The sequence below is a fragment of the Aythya fuligula genome, chromosome 2 (genome assembly GCF_009819795.1).
Source record: "Aythya fuligula isolate bAytFul2 chromosome 2, bAytFul2.pri, whole genome shotgun sequence".
Classification (NCBI taxonomy): Eukaryota; Metazoa; Chordata; class Aves; order Anseriformes; family Anatidae; genus Aythya; species Aythya fuligula.
In genome coordinates, this window is record NC_045560.1 from 46322283 (window position 1) to 46343793 (window position 21511).

The 21511-nt window shown below is 42.8% G+C and overlaps 1 protein-coding gene across 2 annotated transcripts in view; it reads right to left on the minus strand.

The window, feature by feature from the left end:
• Positions 1–20535, minus strand: part of LARS2 (leucyl-tRNA synthetase 2, mitochondrial) — a 108293-nt gene extending 87758 nt beyond the window's left edge. The window contains exons 1-4 of one of the 2 annotated variants that reach the window (XM_032182153.1): positions 20472–20535; positions 17978–18228; positions 16008–16136; positions 6401–6492 (exon numbers count right to left, since the gene is read on the minus strand). In XM_032182153.1, coding sequence (XP_032038044.1) covers positions 6401–6492; positions 16008–16136; positions 17978–18211 — 455 coding nt within the window. In that variant the 5' untranslated portion in view covers positions 18212–18228; positions 20472–20535. Of the gene's footprint in view, positions 1–6400; positions 6493–16007; positions 16137–17977; positions 18234–20471 lie in introns of both variants that reach the window. The other variant, XM_032182152.1, reaches the window with a different exon arrangement.
• Positions 20536–21511: the final 976 nt, after the last annotated feature.

The window sequence follows — 21511 nt, forward strand, 5'->3', positions numbered from 1 at the left end:
CGACATCCCCTTTATTCGTTCGTCCCTTGATCCTTACCCAGAGGCTCTCAACTTTGCCATTGCCGACCTGAAGTTCCACACAGTCCAGCCCCTGCTTCACATACATCGCCACCCCACCACCTCGCCTACCCTGCCTGTCCCTCCTGAAGAGCCTGTAACCATCTATCGCAACACCCCAGTCACAGGACTCATCCCACCAGGTTTCGCTTATGCCGATGATGTCGTAGTTGCGGGACTGGGCCAGGACTTCTAGCTCATCCATTTTATTCCTCATACTGCGTGCGTTCGTGTAGAAGCACTTCAGGTGCGTCTCCTTACACTCAGCACCTTGTGGATCTGACCGAAGGACCTCACTGGCACACAGCCCCTCTGATTCTAGCGTACCATCCCTTAGGTCTTCACCGGCGTGCCTGGTTTTAGCGTCTTCCCCCTTCGACTCTAGTTTAAAGCCCAATTGGTATATAATTATACCAAGGATTCTATTCTATAGGATTCTAGGATTCTATTATAATATTATAATTATACCAAGGATTCTATTCTATATAATTATACCAAGGATTCTATTCTCAACCACCCTGAGGATTATATGTATACCCAGCACACAGTGGCAAGTCATCATCTGGAAAGATGGGAACCATTCACGGCTCTAACTTTGGCCACCCTAATAATCCTGGGAGGAGCTGGAGTGGGGACCAGGGTAGCCTCATTGGTTAAACAAAATCAAGAATTCACTTCCTTATGCATTGCTGTGGACGAGGACCTGACCCAAACTGAACAATCCATCTCGGACCTGGAAAATCTATCAGGTCGCTTTCAGAGGTAGTGTTAAAAATCATAGGGGATTAGATTTGGTATTTTTTACAACAGGGCGTGCTGTGTGCAGCCCTGAAAGAGGAATGCTGTGTGTATGCTGATCACACTGGAGAGGTAAGAGATACAATGGCAAGACCCAGGGAAGGATTAAAAAAAAAAAGGAAACGGGAGAATGAAGCCCGACAGAGCTGGTACAAATCTTGGTTTAATTATTTACCTTGGCTTACTACTTTATTATCAACAATAACAGGACCTTTGTTGTTCTTAATAATAGCACTAACTTTTGGACCATGTATTTTTAATAAATTGATTGCGATTGTAAAGGGACGTTTAGAAGTGGCACATTTAATGCTCATACATGCCAAATACGAGCCAATATGTACCAACGAAGGAATCAAGGAAACATTAGTTCTTAGTAGCCAGGCATTGCAGAGATTCAATGAACAAAATGAGTAACTAAAAGAAAAAGGAGGGATTGTAATAGACAATAAATGCTTGTTCATTGCCTTTTGTATTATAAAAACAAGGAGTTCCGTTTGAGGAGCGGGAGTTGCAAAAGCTCCCTGCTGAAGTAAGGAGCTGTATCATACTTGGCTAGATACTATGAAAATTCTTTTGCTTAATGTAACAAAAAAGAGAACCCCCTCCCCTTCTCTCCTTCTGCATCTCAGTTGCCTCTTGTCTTCAAAGACCCTGCTGCAAAGCTCGTGGAACCATCTCCTGATAAGTTGCTCAACTAGTGTATCAACATCCTGCCTTCCTGTCTCACGCTGGGCCAACATGACCAAATAAAAAAAGAAGTTGAACCACAACGCCGAGGAAGACTACGGCCTTCATCTTCACGACCACCAGAGGGACAGAGACGACCCCCTAGCAACAGTGCGCGCAGTCGCAGAATATACCAGGATGTGCTGCGTAATCCCGGAATTACCAAGATATAAAAAGGGAGCCTGGCGGGGGTGAGGTGCGCGCCGCTGGCGGAGCCGAGACTCCCCGGCCGCCCAGCGCTGTTTTGCTTGCTGTTGCTTACTCAATAAACTCCTTTCTATTATTAATGCAATGCTCTCTGAAAATTAATTAAGGGGGCAACTTATAACACCACTGACACAGAAGATGGCGTAGGATGCCACCACGTAACAAGTGAGGTACTGCTCAATTCTATCTTCCACCTGAGACAGCCAAGAGGTTGCGGTGCTCCTGATGTTCTCTAAACAATCCTAGGTTTCTCATGCATATTCCCACTGTCCCTGGCCAATTTCCACCTTCCCAGGTGGAAAGTTGTTCCTCAGTTTCTTGTTGCGTCCTCATCAATGGTGGAACGCAAAAAGCGGTGTCACTTTCCAAGACTCCTTCTGGAGAATTAGGAAGTAGGTATTCTTTATGAACAACACTGGGTATGTGGGGGATAATTCCACCCAACACGTACAGCTAAGCAAGACAAGGAGTACTTATTTATGGGACGGGGATATCCATATTTATGCAGTTCACAAGAAAAGGCAGGATTTATGCTAATGGTTTCTCAGAACTAATTATCATGTCGTCCCTCCTGCTCTTGTAGGTCAGGTAACCTCTGGTGGTTGCACTTCGGGGCTTTCTGATGAAGGCTCATCGTCTTCTTCATCTCGTACTTCTGTCTGTTTTGCGCATGCTCAGTCATTGTTTAACTGCTACAGCACTTTCAGTCTTTGAAAAACTCAGCTAACTTAAGTAAGTTCTACTTTGGGCACCATGTTCCTTCCTCAGCCTGGATTTTGTGCATAGAGCTGAATCTTCTTATCACGTGAGGCCGACACAACAACCGAGCAATTTAAACTTTTGGGCTGCTCCTGTCCCCGACACCTTCCCATTCCCATGTTGACTTCCCATCCCCCAAATGACTTCTCACCCCCAAGTCTCACTCGCAGAACCGCCACCCACAGCCATTCCCCATCAGGACCAGACATCCCCAAACCAATTCATGGCGGGGACAGCAGGGGAGGGCTGTGTCCAGCCCCCTTCCCCCCCCCCAGCCCCCCTCTTGCTGAGTGATGCGGGAAGAAGTGCAGGCAGAGGCTTTGCAGGGTGGAAGAGTGGTAATTTATTCTTCCTGGGGGAATCGTGGCTGCCACCCCCAGCCCGTCCCCAGGTGAGGCCCGGCCGCCTGCTCAGGCAGGGGGCCCGGCCTGCCGGCCCGCGTGGTCCCCGTGTCCCGGCTCCTCCTGCCGCACCCTGTGCAGCCAGGATGTGTCCCCGACGTCGGCGTCCTGCGGGGAGCGTGGCAGTCTGCGCCCAACCTGCCCCGCGTGCCAGGAGAAGCTTCTTTCAAGTCTGCGCTCCGTGGAGGGGCTGCGCGCCCTGCGCCGGGGCGAGACGCTGCGGGAGCGGTAGATGGAGGGGCTCCTCTGCCCCTGCCCCCGCTGCTGCTGCTGCCGCCGCCCCAGCCGCGCGTTCCGCTGGAACCTTCCGCGGGGTCTTCGGGCCAGGCGCACGACTGCTACGATGGGCCCGCGGCACATCGGGCAGGTGTTTCTTGCCTCCGCCCAGACGTGGATGCACTCCAGGCAAAAGGAGTGCCTGCAGGGGTCCACACGAGCTGCGCTGGACAGCGGGCCCAGGCAGATGGGGCACATCTCGTCCCCGGGGGCCTCCTCGGGCTGCTCCTGCCGCCGGCTCATGGTTCCTGCAGCTTCCGCGACGTGGAACCGCTCGTCCTGTGGGGGAGGCTGCCCTGGTGCTGGGCGCTCAGCAGCTGCCCGGGGTCTTCAGCACCTCGATGTCTCGCGGGTCGCCGGCAGGACCTCAACAACTCACGTGCCACCAGGAGGACTACTGCAGAGAGAAGCAGGAAGAAAATGTTGTATCAGCAAGCAGACATTCGCTTTCTAGGTTCAACCAAGTTGTCTAGAGTACTGTAGCAGTAACTGTTCTGTGTATGGATTGCTAACATGGCTGTTAGAGCAGCAAATATGCCTATGATCGGTTATACTTGGCAAGACTACGCTGAGGACAGACGAGGCACATGGATGTCTGTAGATTGGAGAACATTACCGAAGGCCCTTGATGATGGCTTGCGTACAACAAGATTGGCTTCGCGAATGCCTCTAGCACCAGCTCCGCCTGTCTCTCTCTTTCCAGCTGTGAAGACTCAAGCTCTCGCCTACCACCAGCCGGACTGGCCGCAGGCACCCCGCGCAGGGCATTTATAGGCAGCCCCCTTCTGTGAGGCCATAGGTGACATCAGCAGGGTCTGGGGTGTCCTCACAGAAGGGGGCTGCCTATAAAAGCCCTGCGCGGGGCGCCTGTGGCCAGTCCGGCTGGTGGTAGGCGAGTGCTCGAGTCTCCACGGCTGGAAAGAGAGAGAGACGGGCGGAGCTAGTGCTATAGGCATACGCGAAGCCATTGTTGTTGCACGCGAGCCATCAAGGGCCTTCGGTAATGCTCTCACACCTATAGACATCCATGTACCTCATCTGGCCTAAGCCTTGTCTGTGTTTGCAATCCATGCACAGGCTGCTGACAGCTACAGCACTCTAGACAACTTGGCAGAACCTAGAAAGCGAATGTCTGCTTGCTGATACAACATTTTCTTCCTGCTTCTCTCTGCAGTAGTCCTCCTGGTGGCAACACCGCTGGCACGTGAGGTGTCAAGTTCCTGCCGGCGACCCGCGAGACATCGAGGTGCTGAAGACCCCGGGCAGCTGCTGAGCGCCCAGCACCAGGGCAGCCTCCCCCACAGGACGAGCGGTTCCACGTCGCGGAAGCTGCAGGAACCATGAGCCGGCGGCAGGAGCAGCCCGAGGAGGCCCCCGGGGACGAGATGTGCCCCATCTGCCTGGGCCCGCTGTCCAGCGCAGCTCGTGTGGACCCCTGCAGGCACTCCTTTTGCCTGGAGTGCATCCACGTCTGGGCGGAGGCAAGAAACACCTGCCCGATGTGCCGCGGGCCCATCGCAGCAGTGGTGCGCCTGGCCCGAAGACCCCGCGGAAGGTTCCAGCGGAACGCGCGGCTGGGGCGGCGGCAGCAGCAGCAGCGGGGGCAGGGGCAGAGGAGCCCCTCCATCTACCGCTCCCGCAGCGTCTCGCCCCGGCGCAGGGCGCGCAGCCCCTCCACGGAGCGCAGACTTGAAAGAAGCTTCTCGTGGCACGCGGGGCAGGTCGGGCGCAGACTGCCACGCTCCCCGCAGGACGCCGACGTCGGGGACACATCCTGGCTGCACAGGGTGCGGCAGGAGGAGCCGGGACACGGGGACCACGCGGGCCGGCAGGCCGGGCCCCCCGCCTGAGCAGGCGGCTGGGCCTCACCTGGGGACGGGCTGGGGGTGGCAGCCACGATTCCCCCAGGAAGAATAAATTACCACTCTTCCACCCTGCACAGCCTCTGCCTGCACTTCTTCCTGCATCGGTTTTACTGGGGGGTTGGGGGGGGCTGAACACAGCCCTCTCCTGCTGCCCGCAATACAAATTGGTTTGGGGATGTCTGGTCCTGATGGGGAATGGCTGTGGGTGGCGGGTCCGCGAGTGAGACTTGGGGGTGAGAAGTCATTTGGGGGATGGGAAGTCAACATGGGAGTGGGAAGGTGTTGGGAACGGGAGCAGACACATGGTGACGTAGCCCGAGTGGAAAAAAGGCTGACAGCAAAAGTCTCCTAAAAGCCTGGCAGCAGAGAATGCCTGCCAGCTGCGGAACCGGGCCTGGCAACCTGCAGCATCCCTGGAAGGCGCTGCTGGCCTCCTGCAAGTGCAGCCTAAGGGTACCTTAGGGCACTTGGGCACACTGCGTGGCGTATAGCTGGGCATCAATCACCAGCTGGTGAGCAGTGGCATTGTGCATCACTTGCTGTGTGCATTCTTTTTTTATTTATTTTTCTTTCCTTTTTATTTTTTTCTTACTAAACTGTCAGTATCTCAAGCCACAAGTTCTTAAACTTCTCCTTTCACTTTTCCCACCATCCCTCTGTGGTGGAAGAGTGAGCAAACAGCTGTGTAGCATTTAGATGCCTGTTGGGTTAAACCACAACAAGGTCCAAAAAGATACCACAGCTAGATTATTGCTCCCAGAACAGAAGATTACTTAGAAGACTGGTTTCTGAGTCATGTGTAGAAATTAATGTTTACTTATGTAACTTTCTACTCATTATAAGCCATGTTAGAAAAACACAAAACCCAATTCTGAGGCCTAAAGCCCTAACTTTTCACCAAAACCCTCAGCAAGAATGGCTGTTCATTGCTTTCAAACACCCAGCCTTAAATGAAAAATGCTCTGCCTCCTTTTCCTCATGGTACTGAAAATTGCCAGTAATCGTAGCCACATTGTTCATTCTCAAGTGCATATTCTAGGCTAAGATCTATCTCATGTTAAGAGAACTCTGATTTATTTCTTACTCACCCAACGGGGTGTTTGGGGAACATCACTTTTAGGGAAGCCCTGAAAATCATCTTGAGAGATTAAGTTTATGAAACTGAACCACCTGCACAGTTCCGCAAAACATCAGCAAATAACCCTCGTTCTTTCCATATTGTCTTTCTTCTACACTGTTTTTGTGCTGTTTTCTTTGTTTATGGGGTCCACAGGAGAGGTATTCATATCACTTTTATTCATTACAAATTACCTTTCTGTCCAGCTTGCAGGGTGAAGACCATGCTCAACTGCAGCATTTTCTGCTGGTAAACCAAATGCATCCCATCCCATTGGATTTATCACCTGTCAGCAAAAGTGGAAAACACAGTCTTACGTAACTTTCTGGAATGACATCAGCAATACACAAACGTCAAAATAACAAACAGTGGTTTGCATTTCAGCATTTGCTTTGTCTGAATCGAACCTTTTCAAAGCATGTCCACAAGGGCTAGGTCTGTTTCAAAAATTAATGACACATACTTGCTATCTACAACTTGATGTTAGAGGGAGCTTAAAGTATCATGTAATAAATTCTCCTGACTATTTAAACGCTGGGTTAGCAATGACAAAAATCAATCCTTTGTGGTGGTTAAAATTGGCCATTGATACTACTGCTAAGCAGAATCAAAATTCATCATACAGAGGAAGAAGAAGAAAGCAAGCAAAATTATCTGAACCAAGGGTTTTATAACTGTACCTGATGTGTAACTAGTTTTTCCTTTTTTTCTGAAGAGAAAAAAAGAAATATACCCTGTGATAATCTTTGACTGGACAGATAAAAACAAGAGAAAAAGATGTTTCAGTCAAATTTTACTTTAAAAGTAATTTGTAAATACAACTTGCAGACTGAGACAATGTATTTGAGGACCTCAAATAAAGGTGAAAAAATGTTTACTACGAAGTATAACACAATTTTTGTTGAAATATGTATCTTTCATATAAACATGGAAATTATTTAGAAAAATAACCTATCTACACTGCAAAAATACAAAAAAAAAAAAGTTGAATAACCAAAGTAAGAATGGCAAATACTTAATATGCTGTCATTAAGCATGCTTACATATTAGGTACCTAATAAAACCAATCCCATTTATTACACCTACAAATGTGCTATAAATCCAACCTATTATGATTAAAGTTACACAAGCTTAACAATACCCCTTAAAATATGTATGTATATAAAGAACTCGTTCTTTAGCAGCATGTAAACAAAAAAGCAGTAAGAAAGCAAGCCTAGCAATAACTACTACTAATCTCATAAGCTAACTCCATGAAAAAATATGTGTTTATCTCTGAAGCATAAGTTCTTCTTCTGTCTCTGGTTTGAATTATTTTTATTATTCTTTGCCACAACCTTCCAATTTTCTGACTTCAGTGGATTCTTTCATAAGAAGTATTTTATAGACATGTTTATAAAGGTGCCTTCGGCATCAACTCAGTGTAAAAGCAAGAGGATTTAACAGATGTGACTCCTAAGCGTTCTCATTTTTAATACTGAACTGAACTTGCTGTATATGATTATGCTGATGATGCAGCAACAAAACCAAATGTATTAACCAGTGATCAACTGTCTCTCAAGCTAGTATATCAAGTGTCCACACACACCACATTTTTGATGTATAAATCTAATAGAAATTGGAATGCTATATGTTAGAAATTTTCCCCATTATCAGACAGATTATTCCCCATACCACAGTGTCAGAAAACGTAAGACTTGGATATAAACTCCCCACTTCCTCACATTACAAACATTCGATGGAAAAAATCTCATTTTGAGGCTAAACTACTTGGCATGTCCTGCTGATGCATGCCTCTTCCCAGTCCTTCTCCTTTCCCTACTCCCACCATAATCAAAACCATTGGTATAACAGAGGGGGAAAAAAAACAACAACAACAACAAAACGTTACAGAAACTACAAATCTCTACAGAATTTTGTAAGGACAAAGTGAAACATTAGTTTCTGCAGCTCAGCTCTTTTTGACCATTATTAGTGCTCACCACCTGGCTAAGAACAGAAATAATTACATAAACTAGGTGTTTTTTTTTCCTATGTAGACCACATTTTCACTTATTTAAACCCTGTTTCTTTAGGCAAACAGTTGCATCCCTAGAAATGTCTTTTTACTACAAGCTGATGCACATTAAGTGAGATTAAAAAGATTACTCTTGGCAAATTTTTGTAAAATTTGACTTCTGAAGATCTCTGGAGTATAGATGCGTAGCCAGAAGCAAGGCACAATCTCATTTCTCATGCTCATGAGCATAAGGATGTGGGAAGACTAGCTTCACTTTTGGCTACAGACTCCCCAAAAGGGCTGACTGATGCTCCAGACAGCTAATGTGCAGACATTTCAACACTGTACCATCAGTGCTAGCAGGAGTTATCTGCTCACACAGATCTTCCCAATTCTAGCATATATATTAAAAATATCGCACAGTGTATTCACTTATCACATTCAAAAGACAGTTCAATTTAACAACCAATAGCACTCCTCAAGTTGAAGAGCTGAAGAAATACACTCCTTCAAGTTGCAGCAAGAAACCTGAATTTAAAGAGACATTAAAAATATCCTCAAATTAATCTCCAGGCTAGATCTATTTATGTAGTTGCTATAGAGATGAATGTAACATGCACAGTGGTTTAGAAAATGATTTCAAGTTCATTGTCTCTTTTACTTCTCTACCGTGAATGGATCTGAAAGGTCTGTGAAATGCAATTGTCTAAACAATAGGTCAGCTTCTTCTGGCTGGAAAGCGTGTTATGTATCTACGGTTAAAATGCCACGGTCTCCATGCAGCACTTGGCATTACGTCTTAAACCTACTTAGCCAACATAAAACACAAGGCTGAGATTAACAATATAGTTCTGACAAACATCAAAAATCCCAAGAGACGTGGAAGAGGAGGCAAAAATACACTACTAACGTGTCAGAAGTTGGCACGAAGAATAAAGGAGCAGTTTAACTGCCCTGCTTAAAAGAAAGTAAAAATAGGAAGAAATCAATTTTGAAGACCAAAGGGTATTTCTTGTAGCTCTCTGATGGCTTGGGCATAGACTCTAACTAGCAGAAAACATGGCTGCTCCCTCCAGCATTACAGAAGAGCAGAAGAAAAGGGGAAAAAAGTCATCAACTTTCTTGAATGCTGACCTGATTGCTTCTGACGGCAGCATTTGAACCTTTTACAACTGAGGGATCAATTCTGCTCACTAGAGTGACCGCTCTTCCCTGCATCACTTCTCTGTACAGACAAGATTTTCTACAAGCCACAAGGAAAAAGAAAAACAAATAATGAACATGTCTTGTAAGAGATGAGGCCTCCATACGAATGAGGATGTCTGTACTGGGTAAAAGAAAGCAGCTTATGGCTTCACAGCATTTTAAGGCAGCAGAAGCCAGTACTATCACCACAGGCAGCTGTGTGCTCCTGCAATCACTCCTTCCCTGTATGAAATTCTCCCCTTGGCTAGGCACAGGCACCAGGGGGTCTTCACAGTGAACCTGTTAGGTACACTCCTCCTGGTTAAAAATACCACACGGCCTTTAGCACAATTTGCAGGGCTTAAAATCCTCAGAAATTCACATGATCAGGCAGAATCGGGGATTTTCTGTCACTCAACATACTACACTCTGCACAGGACCATAAAGTAGCAAGGAAGTGATTTACTGGTGTGTGGGGAACAGAGCGCCTGGTAACTAGCACACCGAGTAAGATTATTAAAAGGGATAACAGTTGCAACTGCAGACTCTGAATTTGTATCAGCTTGGTCAAATACCTGTCCTTAATGATGACTAGAGCTCTTAATGCGACAGTGGGACTTAGCAGAGGAAGGCATAGCAACTCCATTAATTCCTTTCTGAGATCTCAGCTCTTCCTCTTCGGAGATTTTCATCTATTCAGTGCCGTGACAATCAGCCCATCACGCTGACATCAGTGGGCGAGATCGGTAAGTACTATGCAACACAAAGTTGACAATGATCTTGTAACACTCAATTCTACATCTCCATCAACATAACTTGGAAAAAACAATTCAGTGTTTTTTTTTTTTTTCTTTTTTTCTTAGTGTTTGTAAAGAAGCAAAGAACTTGTTTGCTTTCCTGAAGTGCTCAGTAAGTCTCAAAGCTATGACCAGGGAGCTGACACATCTGTCTTACATCCAGATTGCCCCATTCTGAATTCTAAGAAAGCAAGGAGAATTAGCATTAAATATGCCTGTAAATACATTTATTTCAGAGAGCATGCGATAAGAGAAGACGAGCAAAAATGAAAACAAAAAGGCTAGCTACAGATCAACATTTGAATCAATGCAGCAAAGTCTATGCTCCTGCCTCTGGTTATCGTGCCCTGCCACACTTGACATGACCTAACCACCAATGCTGATAAAATGGATGATCCGTGGTTGAAAGTTTCAGCTTCCAGAAGACACCCCTGGCTCCACAGGCAATTCCTCGTCATCATCACTGCACTTATCTCACAACTGTCAGACACAAGCACACACAAGTGAGCAGGGAAGGCTGCAGAGGGGAAAGGACAGTAGGGCTGCTCCCTCCACTGCCACCTAAAATTAGCCCGCACTGAATATGTTGAAAATCTGACACGTAAAAACAAGACCCCCACCTGAATGCAGCCAAGATTGACTTTTAACTGTACTAGGTATTAAACACTGCTACACAACAGCTGAAAACCACCACTGCAAACAACAGGGGAAAAAAAAAATCAGACAAGGCACCCCTGGAGATAGATTAAAATCATGAATTAGAGCAGTATGCAGAGTTCCAGCAAGAACTATTGCAGTGATTCTCTGCAACAGAATGCTGCGTCCTAGCACTCTGATAAGGCATTTTCAAATTAAAACATAATCAACCCACACAGATTTTAATCAAGACATAATAACTCTGCTCTCATTCATTTCTCGTTCTTGCAAGATTTAAAAGACGACAAAAATTCTGTCCACAAACATTTAGAAAACAAAGGTGTCTCTGGCCTGCTTCATCTCACATTCTTGTCTAACTTAATTGCATTTAAACTAGTATCTCATTTTCTCCCTCTTTCTTTCAAAATGTAATAGAGTGAACTAATTAACACCTTCAGAACTTTCTACTGAAAAACTAGACTGAAATAAGATTCAATTCACATAGGATACCTGTAACACTTTCCACTTGATTTGTACCACTGAAAATAATTTGGCCAATGGACACAACATCCTCATCAAAGAAAGGCACAGAATCCCAGCTAATGATGACTGGAAAATGGGAATGCATTGAAATAACATATCCTACTAATGAAATCATTATGAAGTTTTAATTACACCTGCCTCCCTTCGATACCATTCACTTCTGCAGTTTCAAGAATATTAGGATTCACTGCTGAAAAGGAAAGCAATTAATGAAAATGAATCCAATTTTAAAAAGACGTTCTGGATAAAAAGAAAATGCTCTTTAGGTCATTTCAGGATATTGTGGAAATTTCACTGAAAACATTCCAATTCCATCTATCATGAGAATTTTAAGTATAAATGAAGAAATCTTGTCGTAGTGTACTGCACAAGAATTTTGCCAGAATTGTCTGATGATCATTCTCATTTCTTTACAACTCACATGACAGTCTCACTGTGGTATCTATTTCAATTCAGAATTTTATTAAAAAGATATCATAGGAACTATTGAACTGAATCACTCTGTTTACTGATTGCTAAGAGAATTATTCTCAGTCCTCTGCAAGGCACAAATTATCCACTTTGGAATTTATCAAAGACATGATAATGATAGCATAATAAAGTAATGGTAAATACTCTTTCCTGGCTCAGTGGCAGACTGAAAATATCTGCCATGGTGAAAATCACCATGATTATCTCTGTAATTTGTACTTGGCACTCTTAAATATTGAATAGGAAATCTATTAAGTTCTTACAGAACTCTTGCATTTGTATTCACAATATGTACGTAAACTCCAAGTAAACAAAATCATGTTTTAGCTCCAGATTGGTTTATTAATAGGTATGAAATTGTAAATTAAAATATATAAACTACTGGCTCACTGCATTCATACTAAGTAACCTATCCTGTTCAGAGTTCCTACACCAAGTCTTCAGAGTTCATCTTCAGTAAATTAGAATGTGAGCAAGTCACCTTGTAACAGGTGTACTCCACAAGTTAGTTACTGAATCCAAGTGCACGAAGGAGTTTGCTTTCCATGCCCTGCCTACAAGTATTTCAGGAGTGCTGGACCCCCAGAAGCACACTGAAGTGCTTCAATGCTCAGATCCTTGGGTAAAACAGACTTCATCGCTCACTGGCACAATGCGATGTGCTGGCCCTGTATCAATACAGCTTCCACAATTACCTCTGTGCTGCACCACCACACAGATCCCTGCATCTCCTACTGAAAACACTGCAAAGCTCATCAGTCATTCACTCATCACTACTTTGAAAGACGGATTGCCTATTGCGACCTTGCTAAAAAGATTGTTTGAGATTATGTATAAATGCACAAAGGGAAATGTATCAGAATTCTACTTGGAATCAAGGTCTATGTCGCACTTGCATTAAATCCCATCCCGGCACACCACTTAATAAGTAACCAGCTCTTCGTGCATTGCATGGGAAGGCTGCTGCTCATTAGGTAGTCTGTTTGATCACCCATTTTCAGTGTCATTTGTCACTACCATCATCTATGACTTTATGTTGAAGCAATATTTATATCAAAAATCGAGGGGGAAAAGAGCGAAAATAAATACATTGTTTTCCCACATAAAATGCTGTCAAAGTACAGGTTTTCTGGCAAATCCCAGCAGACTGGAGTACCAGCTCTCTAGAATATTTTAATTGAAAGAAAAGCAAATTTTATCCTGCTAGGAAAATGAAACACTTATGTTTTCATTTTTGAAAAACAAAAAACAACTTCCAAATGATTTATCCCCTTCCCAGCTAAGACATCAAACCACCTCCAACACGAACAGATTACATGAATGCATTCCAAAGAATGGTTCCAATTTACTAAAGGAGTTCTCATCTCTTTGCAAAGGCATTCAAGTCTACCCTTCCTTAACTATTACATCAAGTAAGCCAATTCCTTGTCTGTTTGGATTGAATCAATATGAAGCTAATTTACAATTTTCTCACGAAGGCATTCTATATGAAAAAAAAAAACATTTCCACCTTATTCAACATGCATTATTCTCTTACTCAACCATACACACTTACTTACAAATGACCTTTCTTCCTTCATATTTTCCCTTTCTATTTGCTAGACAACAAATAATACATTTTAGTCATAATCATTCTCTGGGAACTGTGAGTCTGAATGATTCTGCCTGTATTTTTTACAGTAGCTGCTCATCATTCCTCATTGTTTAAAAAACTTCCAGCTTTCTTATATTCCTGGACTGCATCTAGTACAGTTACACAATTTCCTAGGAGATATAGTTTATAAGATTGTTTTCAGTGAGTCTGCCTTTTTTTCATTTGAAAATGATGGAAACGAAGTTTAAGCAACATTAGTACTCAAAAATCTTATCCTAAACTTGTCTCAAATATCTGAAATAAATTCACTCCCACTTTGATTTTTCATTTTGGAAACAAACAAACAAACAAACAAACAAAAAAACACTCCATGAACTTTTAAACATGCAATATTAACACTGAATTTCCAGCTATAAAAATCAATGAAATTACTTTAGGAAAAAGATATTAGTATGCATCATTTTGAAGTTTTCTTTCTTCTTATGTACAGAACAATTCCAGTAATTCCCTGAGTAGAGGGAAAACCATTTACATTGGGTGTATAAATGTTGTGTATGGTAAGACATAATCATGTCATAGCCTGTAATTATCGCAATAAAGATACCTTTAACAGACTGGACAACTGTGACAACATCTAGAGAAAACACCTAGAAGCTGATAAAATTAGTCTTTATAACTTATTTTTTTCCTTGATATTGATTTAACTGGTAGAGAAATTTGCATGACTAATAAATTGAAGTTCTTCCTGCTGTTATAGTGGCTCTGCTATTTTCTTGCCATTGTATTTTCTCCACGTATCTACTTACAGTGCTTACATCCCTTATATTCAAAAGGTAGCACCTACAGCATCCTACTGCATGTACACAATTATTTTCACTTTATTTCAGCTAGTACAAGAGGAAGCATCTTTTCATCTTTCTGAACAAAAACTTAGTGGATATCTGCACCATTGCTGATGAAAGGCTACCCATATCCTGAAATGACACAGCCAGTGGTCTTGACATCAAGCAAGACTCTAAGGTCTCAAGATCTTATTTGGCTCTTTTTTTTTATGAGATCTAAATTCTAGCCAGTCAGAGGAGTTAGGTCAGATTGTTATTAAAACAGAAATTGGTTTTCTTTTCCTCTTTAATAGTGTATGTTAATTATTTTTCTTTCCTGTAACTTTAAAAGAATGAGAAATTTCTGTAAAACAGCAGGACACATTCAGTGCATGGCATGTTCATTACTGGCATAAAATACATAGTATTTGGAAAGGCAACACACTGAATAATTCAGTGACAACACCTTTAGAGTCTCATGTACGGTGACAAGCACAGGAACCACTACATCTCTGCATTTGTAGCAAGGAGAGTGCACTTAGTACCACAACCAGCCACTAACATTTGTTTCTCTGTTTCATTTTCATTTGTATTCTTTTGAGGCTGCAATTCCTTTATTATCAAGCTTCTCCTTCTTGTACGTTAGAGACAATTTCCAAGTCTCATCTGAGGTCATTGCCTACAGATATTTCTTCCCTTTTGTTCCCTATTCCAAAATAGGGTATCCTGTTTCCATGTTCCTCCTTCCCACTGCTTCACAGATTCTTAACAAAATATTCCCCCTTTCAAATGATTTCTCTCCCCTTAATGCATTTGTCACTCAGGCCATGATCCTCCCACACCTTTGTTGCATCCTTCAGATTTTACCTGCCAGTCTTTACTGTAAAGCACCAATTAGGGTCCCATCTGTAGACTGTGGGGACCAGGCTCTCATCCGCATATGGCACAGAGAGAAGGGAGTGAGGGAGGAATGCAGGGAGGTATGGGGCAAACCAGGAAAGAAAGGAACACAGAAGTGGCAAGCGGTTAGTCTTAGCCTACCTCATATCCTCGTAGATTTGTACCCTCAGAAGTCAGAGTTTTGTATGTGTAAGCAAGGCTGAAATAGGCAAGCCAAGGAGGTAGGCCACTAAGAAACAGAAACTTCTACAGTTACACACACAGGACATGATGTGGCCTTGTACATCTGCCTTGCAGCAATCCCAGTAAAGGGTTCCCTTCCCAGCTGGCACAGAGGAGCTGCATGTCCCTCTGAGTCTGACAAAGGGCATCAACCTGTTCTCAGGAGCAGGTGAGGTGAAAGGTGTTGACTTCTGAGGCTTCTCAGTCTTATCTTGCCAGCTACAGCATTTCAGATTTTTCTCCCTCAGCTTTCCACACAGATGGCATTTGGGTCCTCAGTCTTCTTTTGTAGAAATGGCATGGCCCACACCTCTCCCCAGTACTGTGCCACACACTACTAATAGACTCAGGTAGCTGATACGGCATCCTCCATACCTTTTGAGATTGTTTCTAAAGGTCAGAGAGCAACAGTGAGTGCTGAAGACCACATCTTTTAAAAAGTCTAAAATTTTAATATTCAAAGATCCAGCTATGCATCTGTAGTATGTATTCCAACCACGCCTTCACCTTCATTGATTTCGGAAAACACTAATTTCCTGACCAACTACATTAAAACATCAAACAAACAAACAAAACCAACTAAAACAGGAAAACAAAAGCAACAACAACATTCTACTGCAGATCTTTTCTTACCTGCATCCCTCTCATTTTCTGGAACCGAGCTACTGTGTCACTGATGGTGTAGACACGAACGTGGCCCATGTGAAGCTTTCCAGAAGGGTATGGGAACATAGAAAGCACATAAAATTTTGGTCTTGATTTCTAGAAAGGAATGTTTAGAAAACGTTAGCCACGAGTTAGCATTTCACTTGAACAAAAACATGTGCACATTACAAACTACACAATACCATGAAGAGAACCGAGGTTCTGCTGGAACTGACTGAACCTTAATAAAATTTCTAGAATCTAATTCTTTGGGCCTGTAAACAGAGATCCTTTACCAGACTTATTGCCACCTCATCATTTTTTGCTGATATTTACATGACACTCGAAAATTACATTCTTAATCAACTTTTACTCAATTAAAGATACATTAACTGCAGCTTAAATCAACATTCCCTACCACAGAAGCTGTAACTGATTACCTATGCACTCCTAAGCTGTCCAATGAACTAAATCAAACAACAGATAAAACAATCCTCTCAAGAGTTTAAATAAGCATTTTGCATTGTATTTACAATTAACATGGAGCTCACACATGGCCATTTTTTTTTTAATTTTTATTTTTGTCAGCTGAACTGCAGTAACGTCCTGAGAAATTAGCTCACTTGCTAGTGAGCTATGTTAGTGAGCTTGTTAGTGAACCAGCACAAACATCCACTGAAGTACAGATATCCAGTATGTACACTTGGATATGAAGTCATCTTACAAGCAGTATCTTACACAAAAAAGAAAGTAAAAATTTCATTTGGTTAGGTCTGAATAAATTGATGAAAATTACAAAGAGGAAATCAAACATTGTATCTCCCAAAAATTATTCCTAACGTATCTTGATTAACATTGAATTCATCTTTGATATAACTTTGATAAGCTGCTACATTATTTTTCTTACAGTAATAGTGGGGAAAAAATAGACTTTCTACTTTGAACCATACTCTGTATTCCTATTTATCAAATACTATTTTTCATGTTTGTCATGTTTGTCTAATACAAATATTAATCTGAAGACTTCACCGATGCACTCTAAGCAATTTGCCTCGTAATAAAAGATTGTATTAAATTTGCTTCAGTAGTAAGGATAAAACAAAATATATTTTAAAATGCCATTTAGAATTTAGCATGTGTATGATATATGTATCTACATATACGTGTATTGTCACCTACAAAAAAGACAAAGGCTGAAGTTAATGCTCTCCCTTCTAGCCATGCATACGTACTATTCTCATCTCAGCTTTCTTTGTCAGAACGAGCAAGCCCCTTTTCTCTCTTTGACAGCTTGATAGTAGTGACTTTTTTGTTGCAAAGGGGGAACATTTTAGGAACAAGGCAAACAGGCAAACATAAGAAGGAGCCAAAAAAATGTTTTTATAGCTATGTAAGCATAATCGTGAAAGCAAAAATTTGAGTCAAAGACAAAGATCACAGTTGTTTTTAAGATCTTTTATTGCATTGGATTTTTTTTCCTGTAATTCACCCATTATTCCTAACATGCTGTAAAACAGAAAATACTATTTAAAAATCATCTTCCCTTAACATAGATTTTAATGATCACATTGTCTAGCCTAATAGATTTTGTCATAATCACTGAGAACAGGCTGTTTAGAAAATTACTTATAAAAGCTATGAATGTAAAAAAAAATTAATACTTCAAATAATTAATTCCTGAATGTGATATAAAAGTTGGAAGAGATAACTGATTACTTGAAGACTCAATAAATCTGCAAGTTCATACTTTGCTGATCACCGTATTTTTCCTTAAGATTTTTTCCACCTATTGCAGTATTTGATATTAATAATCTACTTTTACATTAAAAAAAAATCCCCCTCAAATGCAATATACATCTCATCAATATAAGTTAATGGTACTAAGTATGTTTGAATTAAGTTCATTTTGAGGAAACAAAAATATCAGACATTTTTTCCAAATTTCTCAAAATGCTTACATCGGTTTTGGAAATTCTGCAGAACTGGTCCTTTATCCTTGGGAACCACCAATTTTCCACTCTTTTTCTTGTCTCCAACCCATAGCTTCTCTCCCATTTCCCCGTCTCACTGTAAATAGTTCTGACACAAGCAGGAACCAGTCTTCTCCGCCATTTAATTAATCCCAGGAAGCCATTTAGTTGTCTATTCAAACACATGGAGCAGGTGCCAACTCTCTGACAAACCGACTGCATTTTTACTGCTGTAATGTCTGTTCTGAAAAAGATAAAAATATATAGTTCAGTCCACAACATATAACAATATTTCAGAGATTATTATGATCATACAGAAACCTGGTAACTATGAAAAATATTTTAGTTTGATTTAGATTACTTTGCTGTTCCGTACCATTTGCATTTTATTCCCATGTGTTTGAATTACACAAGCATTTATTTTTTAGCTGTGCGAACTGTGGCTCTTTCATACAACAAAAATGTTATGATAGATTTCTTTTCTAATAATATAAAATTCTTGCATTTAATCTCCCATGAAGCAGGATCAGTCAATTGAAGATTCAGGAAACTCAGTTGACTGAAAAGAAGGGGGCTAACAGGGTGTTAGTAACAATGCAGAAGAGGAAGTTGGTTGAAATTATTCTGTAAAACTACTGAATTTGTCATCACTGAAAAGAGATGGGGGAGGATGTCTATAATTAGTAGATTGCAACTATGTATTCTAAACTGAATTTTTTGCTAAGGGCTTCCTTGTCAGTATGGTTTCCTGCAAGAACTACACGAGAAACTTATACTGCATGATTTAACAAGACACGGAAGACTGGTTCTAAAGAGATCCAGTTCTCTTTCAATTAAAAATCCAGCTAAAAGAACCCCTGATAATGCTTCAGAATGGATATTCTAAAATAAAAATACTCAGATGGGAGAAAGATCAAATAGTCTGCTAGTCTGTGATTGGTCTCAATAAGATATTTACTGATTTTACCAGATTTTATTTACTTCAGTAGGAAATATATTATTAAAAAAAACCAACCATACTTATTCTGAGATTCTCCCACCATCCTCATCCCAATTTCCTTTTAAAATCTTGCTTGTTTACTTGCATCAATATTTCCTATCCTCTGTGGATTTTTTTTCTGACTTTTGGCCCATATACTTCACTATTTTACTGAACCAGCTATTTCAGTCTGATTCATAATTTTTCTTACGAGTTACATCAGTAAAATCTCTGTATAGAGAAGTTTTGTGTAAGAACAGTTTTATTTATATATTCCTCATTTGATAACATCACCAGTAAAAATAATTTTCCACCTAAATTATGTCCCCTCTTTAGTTAAACGGAAGTTTTCTCCACCTCCATGATGTGATAGTTATTCACATAGCTCAAAATTAGCAAGAACATTTTAGTACTTGCCTATTCTACTTATTTTTAATATTTCTTTATTTCTTCTTCCTCTTACTTCAATTTTGTAACTGAAAGGAGCTTTTTCCTTCCTTGCAGTAGGCCAATTTCAGCGCTGCTGAATCACAGTATGTGTATTTTAAAACCTATGCACGTGAATCACTTATTCAAGAGACAAAGAAAGGACCCAGACCAGCCCCCCTGCCTGCATACAACTCAAGAGGAGCCCGCCTGCCAACACCAAGGCCACCTGGGCAGGTCCAGGTGACCTCCTGTTGTACAAGTGGGGTCACAGCAGGCAATGCAAGCGGGAAAGGAGCTGCAGCCTGGGCCACACAGCCTTAGAACAAAGCTCATTTAAGCACCAGGATGAGACAGATCTGTAGTCCCTTTCCTGCTCCCAGACCCCCTCGAATAGATGATGCAGATGAAACACAAGTCACACGTTATGCCCTGTAGGGCTGAGGATGACAAAACCAAATGATATGGTAGCACATGGCTTTGCCTTTCCACGCGTGTGTGCAGAAGTAGGACAAAAACGGTGTCCTCGTCCCCCAGTTACGGACATCCCTGCCCCAAAGAAAAGGAGGAGCAGGTTACAAGCTACGAATGCCAAGCTCCAGAAGTTTGAAAGGAGCACGAGGCTGGACAGCTGGAGGCAGGGACCAAGAACAAGGCTTTCCTTTAGAAAGACGCAAACAACGCAAAAGCAAAGGCGGCTTTATGAAATTAGGGCACTGAGAACTGCTTGGCGCCGGCCACTACGCACCCCTCACCCTGCAAGCAAGGCACAGCGTCAATTTTCTGTCGTTGGCTGGGACTCAGCCTTGAGCTATCAGATCAACGCACACCCTCCTGCTTTTATCTCCTGCAGCTGCCCAGCAAGACCCCGGGCGGCGTGAACCGCTGCGGGAGCAGCAGGGGCTGGGGCGGGCAGGGCAGCGGGGGGCAGGAGCCCAGGGGGACCCTGCTCGCAGCCGGGAGGGACCCGGGGCAGCAGCGGGAGAAGGCGAGGGGCAGCCGGGGGCGGCGGGCGGCCGTTAGAGCCGTTGGGCGGCCGTTAGGGCCGTGAGGCGGCGGGAGGCGGAGGACGGTTACCTGCGCGCGCCCTCAGCCGCCAACGCCTCCCGCCCTGGGCGCCGCCATCTTAGCGCGAGGTGGGAGCGGGCGGGCGGCACCGGGCCTGCGCCGCCCTCTGCGCAGCCGCGGCGGGGCTGAGCGCGGTAACCGCCGGCGCTACGATTGGAATGCGCCCTCTGAGGGGAAAATAATAATAAATAAATGAATTTCAGCACTGACAGGCAGTTATTAAAGGCTCTAAGTTCAGTTTTGCATTTTATAAAAACAGCAGCCCGCCTCCTTCACAGTGCGGGCACGAGAGCTGCCCAAGAGCACGGTCCCTGTCACAGAGGTGGCCGGGCTGTGGTAATGCCCGAGCCCCTCAGCCCCTCAGCCTTCCTCCGAGGTGTTTGGTGGCGAGGATTAAAAGAATAAATTATCGCGGATTTAATCTGTGTATAAATTGCATAGGGCTTCATTCATTTTGCTCACCTCTGCAGCATATGTAGATAAACCGTAAAGTAACCGTACAGTTCAGTGCTAGATTTCAGTACCATATTGCTTTAAATTATTTTGTTTCCCTTCTGCAGTTTTGTTTAGAGGCAGGTTCAGCAATAAAGCCAATAGGTTGTTTTGTTAGTTCTTTTTGACTAATGAGGAAAAAATAGCAGAAGTCAATAAAGACAATCTAGAGCAGCGTAATTAATTCTACCTCTGGCTGGAAAACAACATCTTACCCAGTTGCCAACACTGTACAGTTCAGAGTTGTTTTTAATTACCACAAGTTGCTTGTCATAGCCTCCAAGGAATAAGAAATATTTTTATTTTTTTTCTGTGGATTCTTCCCTTTTGCTTCTGGCAACCATCGCTTCTTTTCATTTTTAAACTGTTCTTTACCATTGTGTTTCTAGAGGAGTTTAAATCAACACATTCTGTTTATGCAATGTAATGCCTACGGTAAGGTGGAGCTTTTTGTGCTCCAGAGACAGAGGCCTCTTATATGACTAAAAATAAACTGAGTTTAAGCTTTCCGCTTGGTTTTGTATACCTGTCAAGTATGCTTAAACTATAACCTTTTA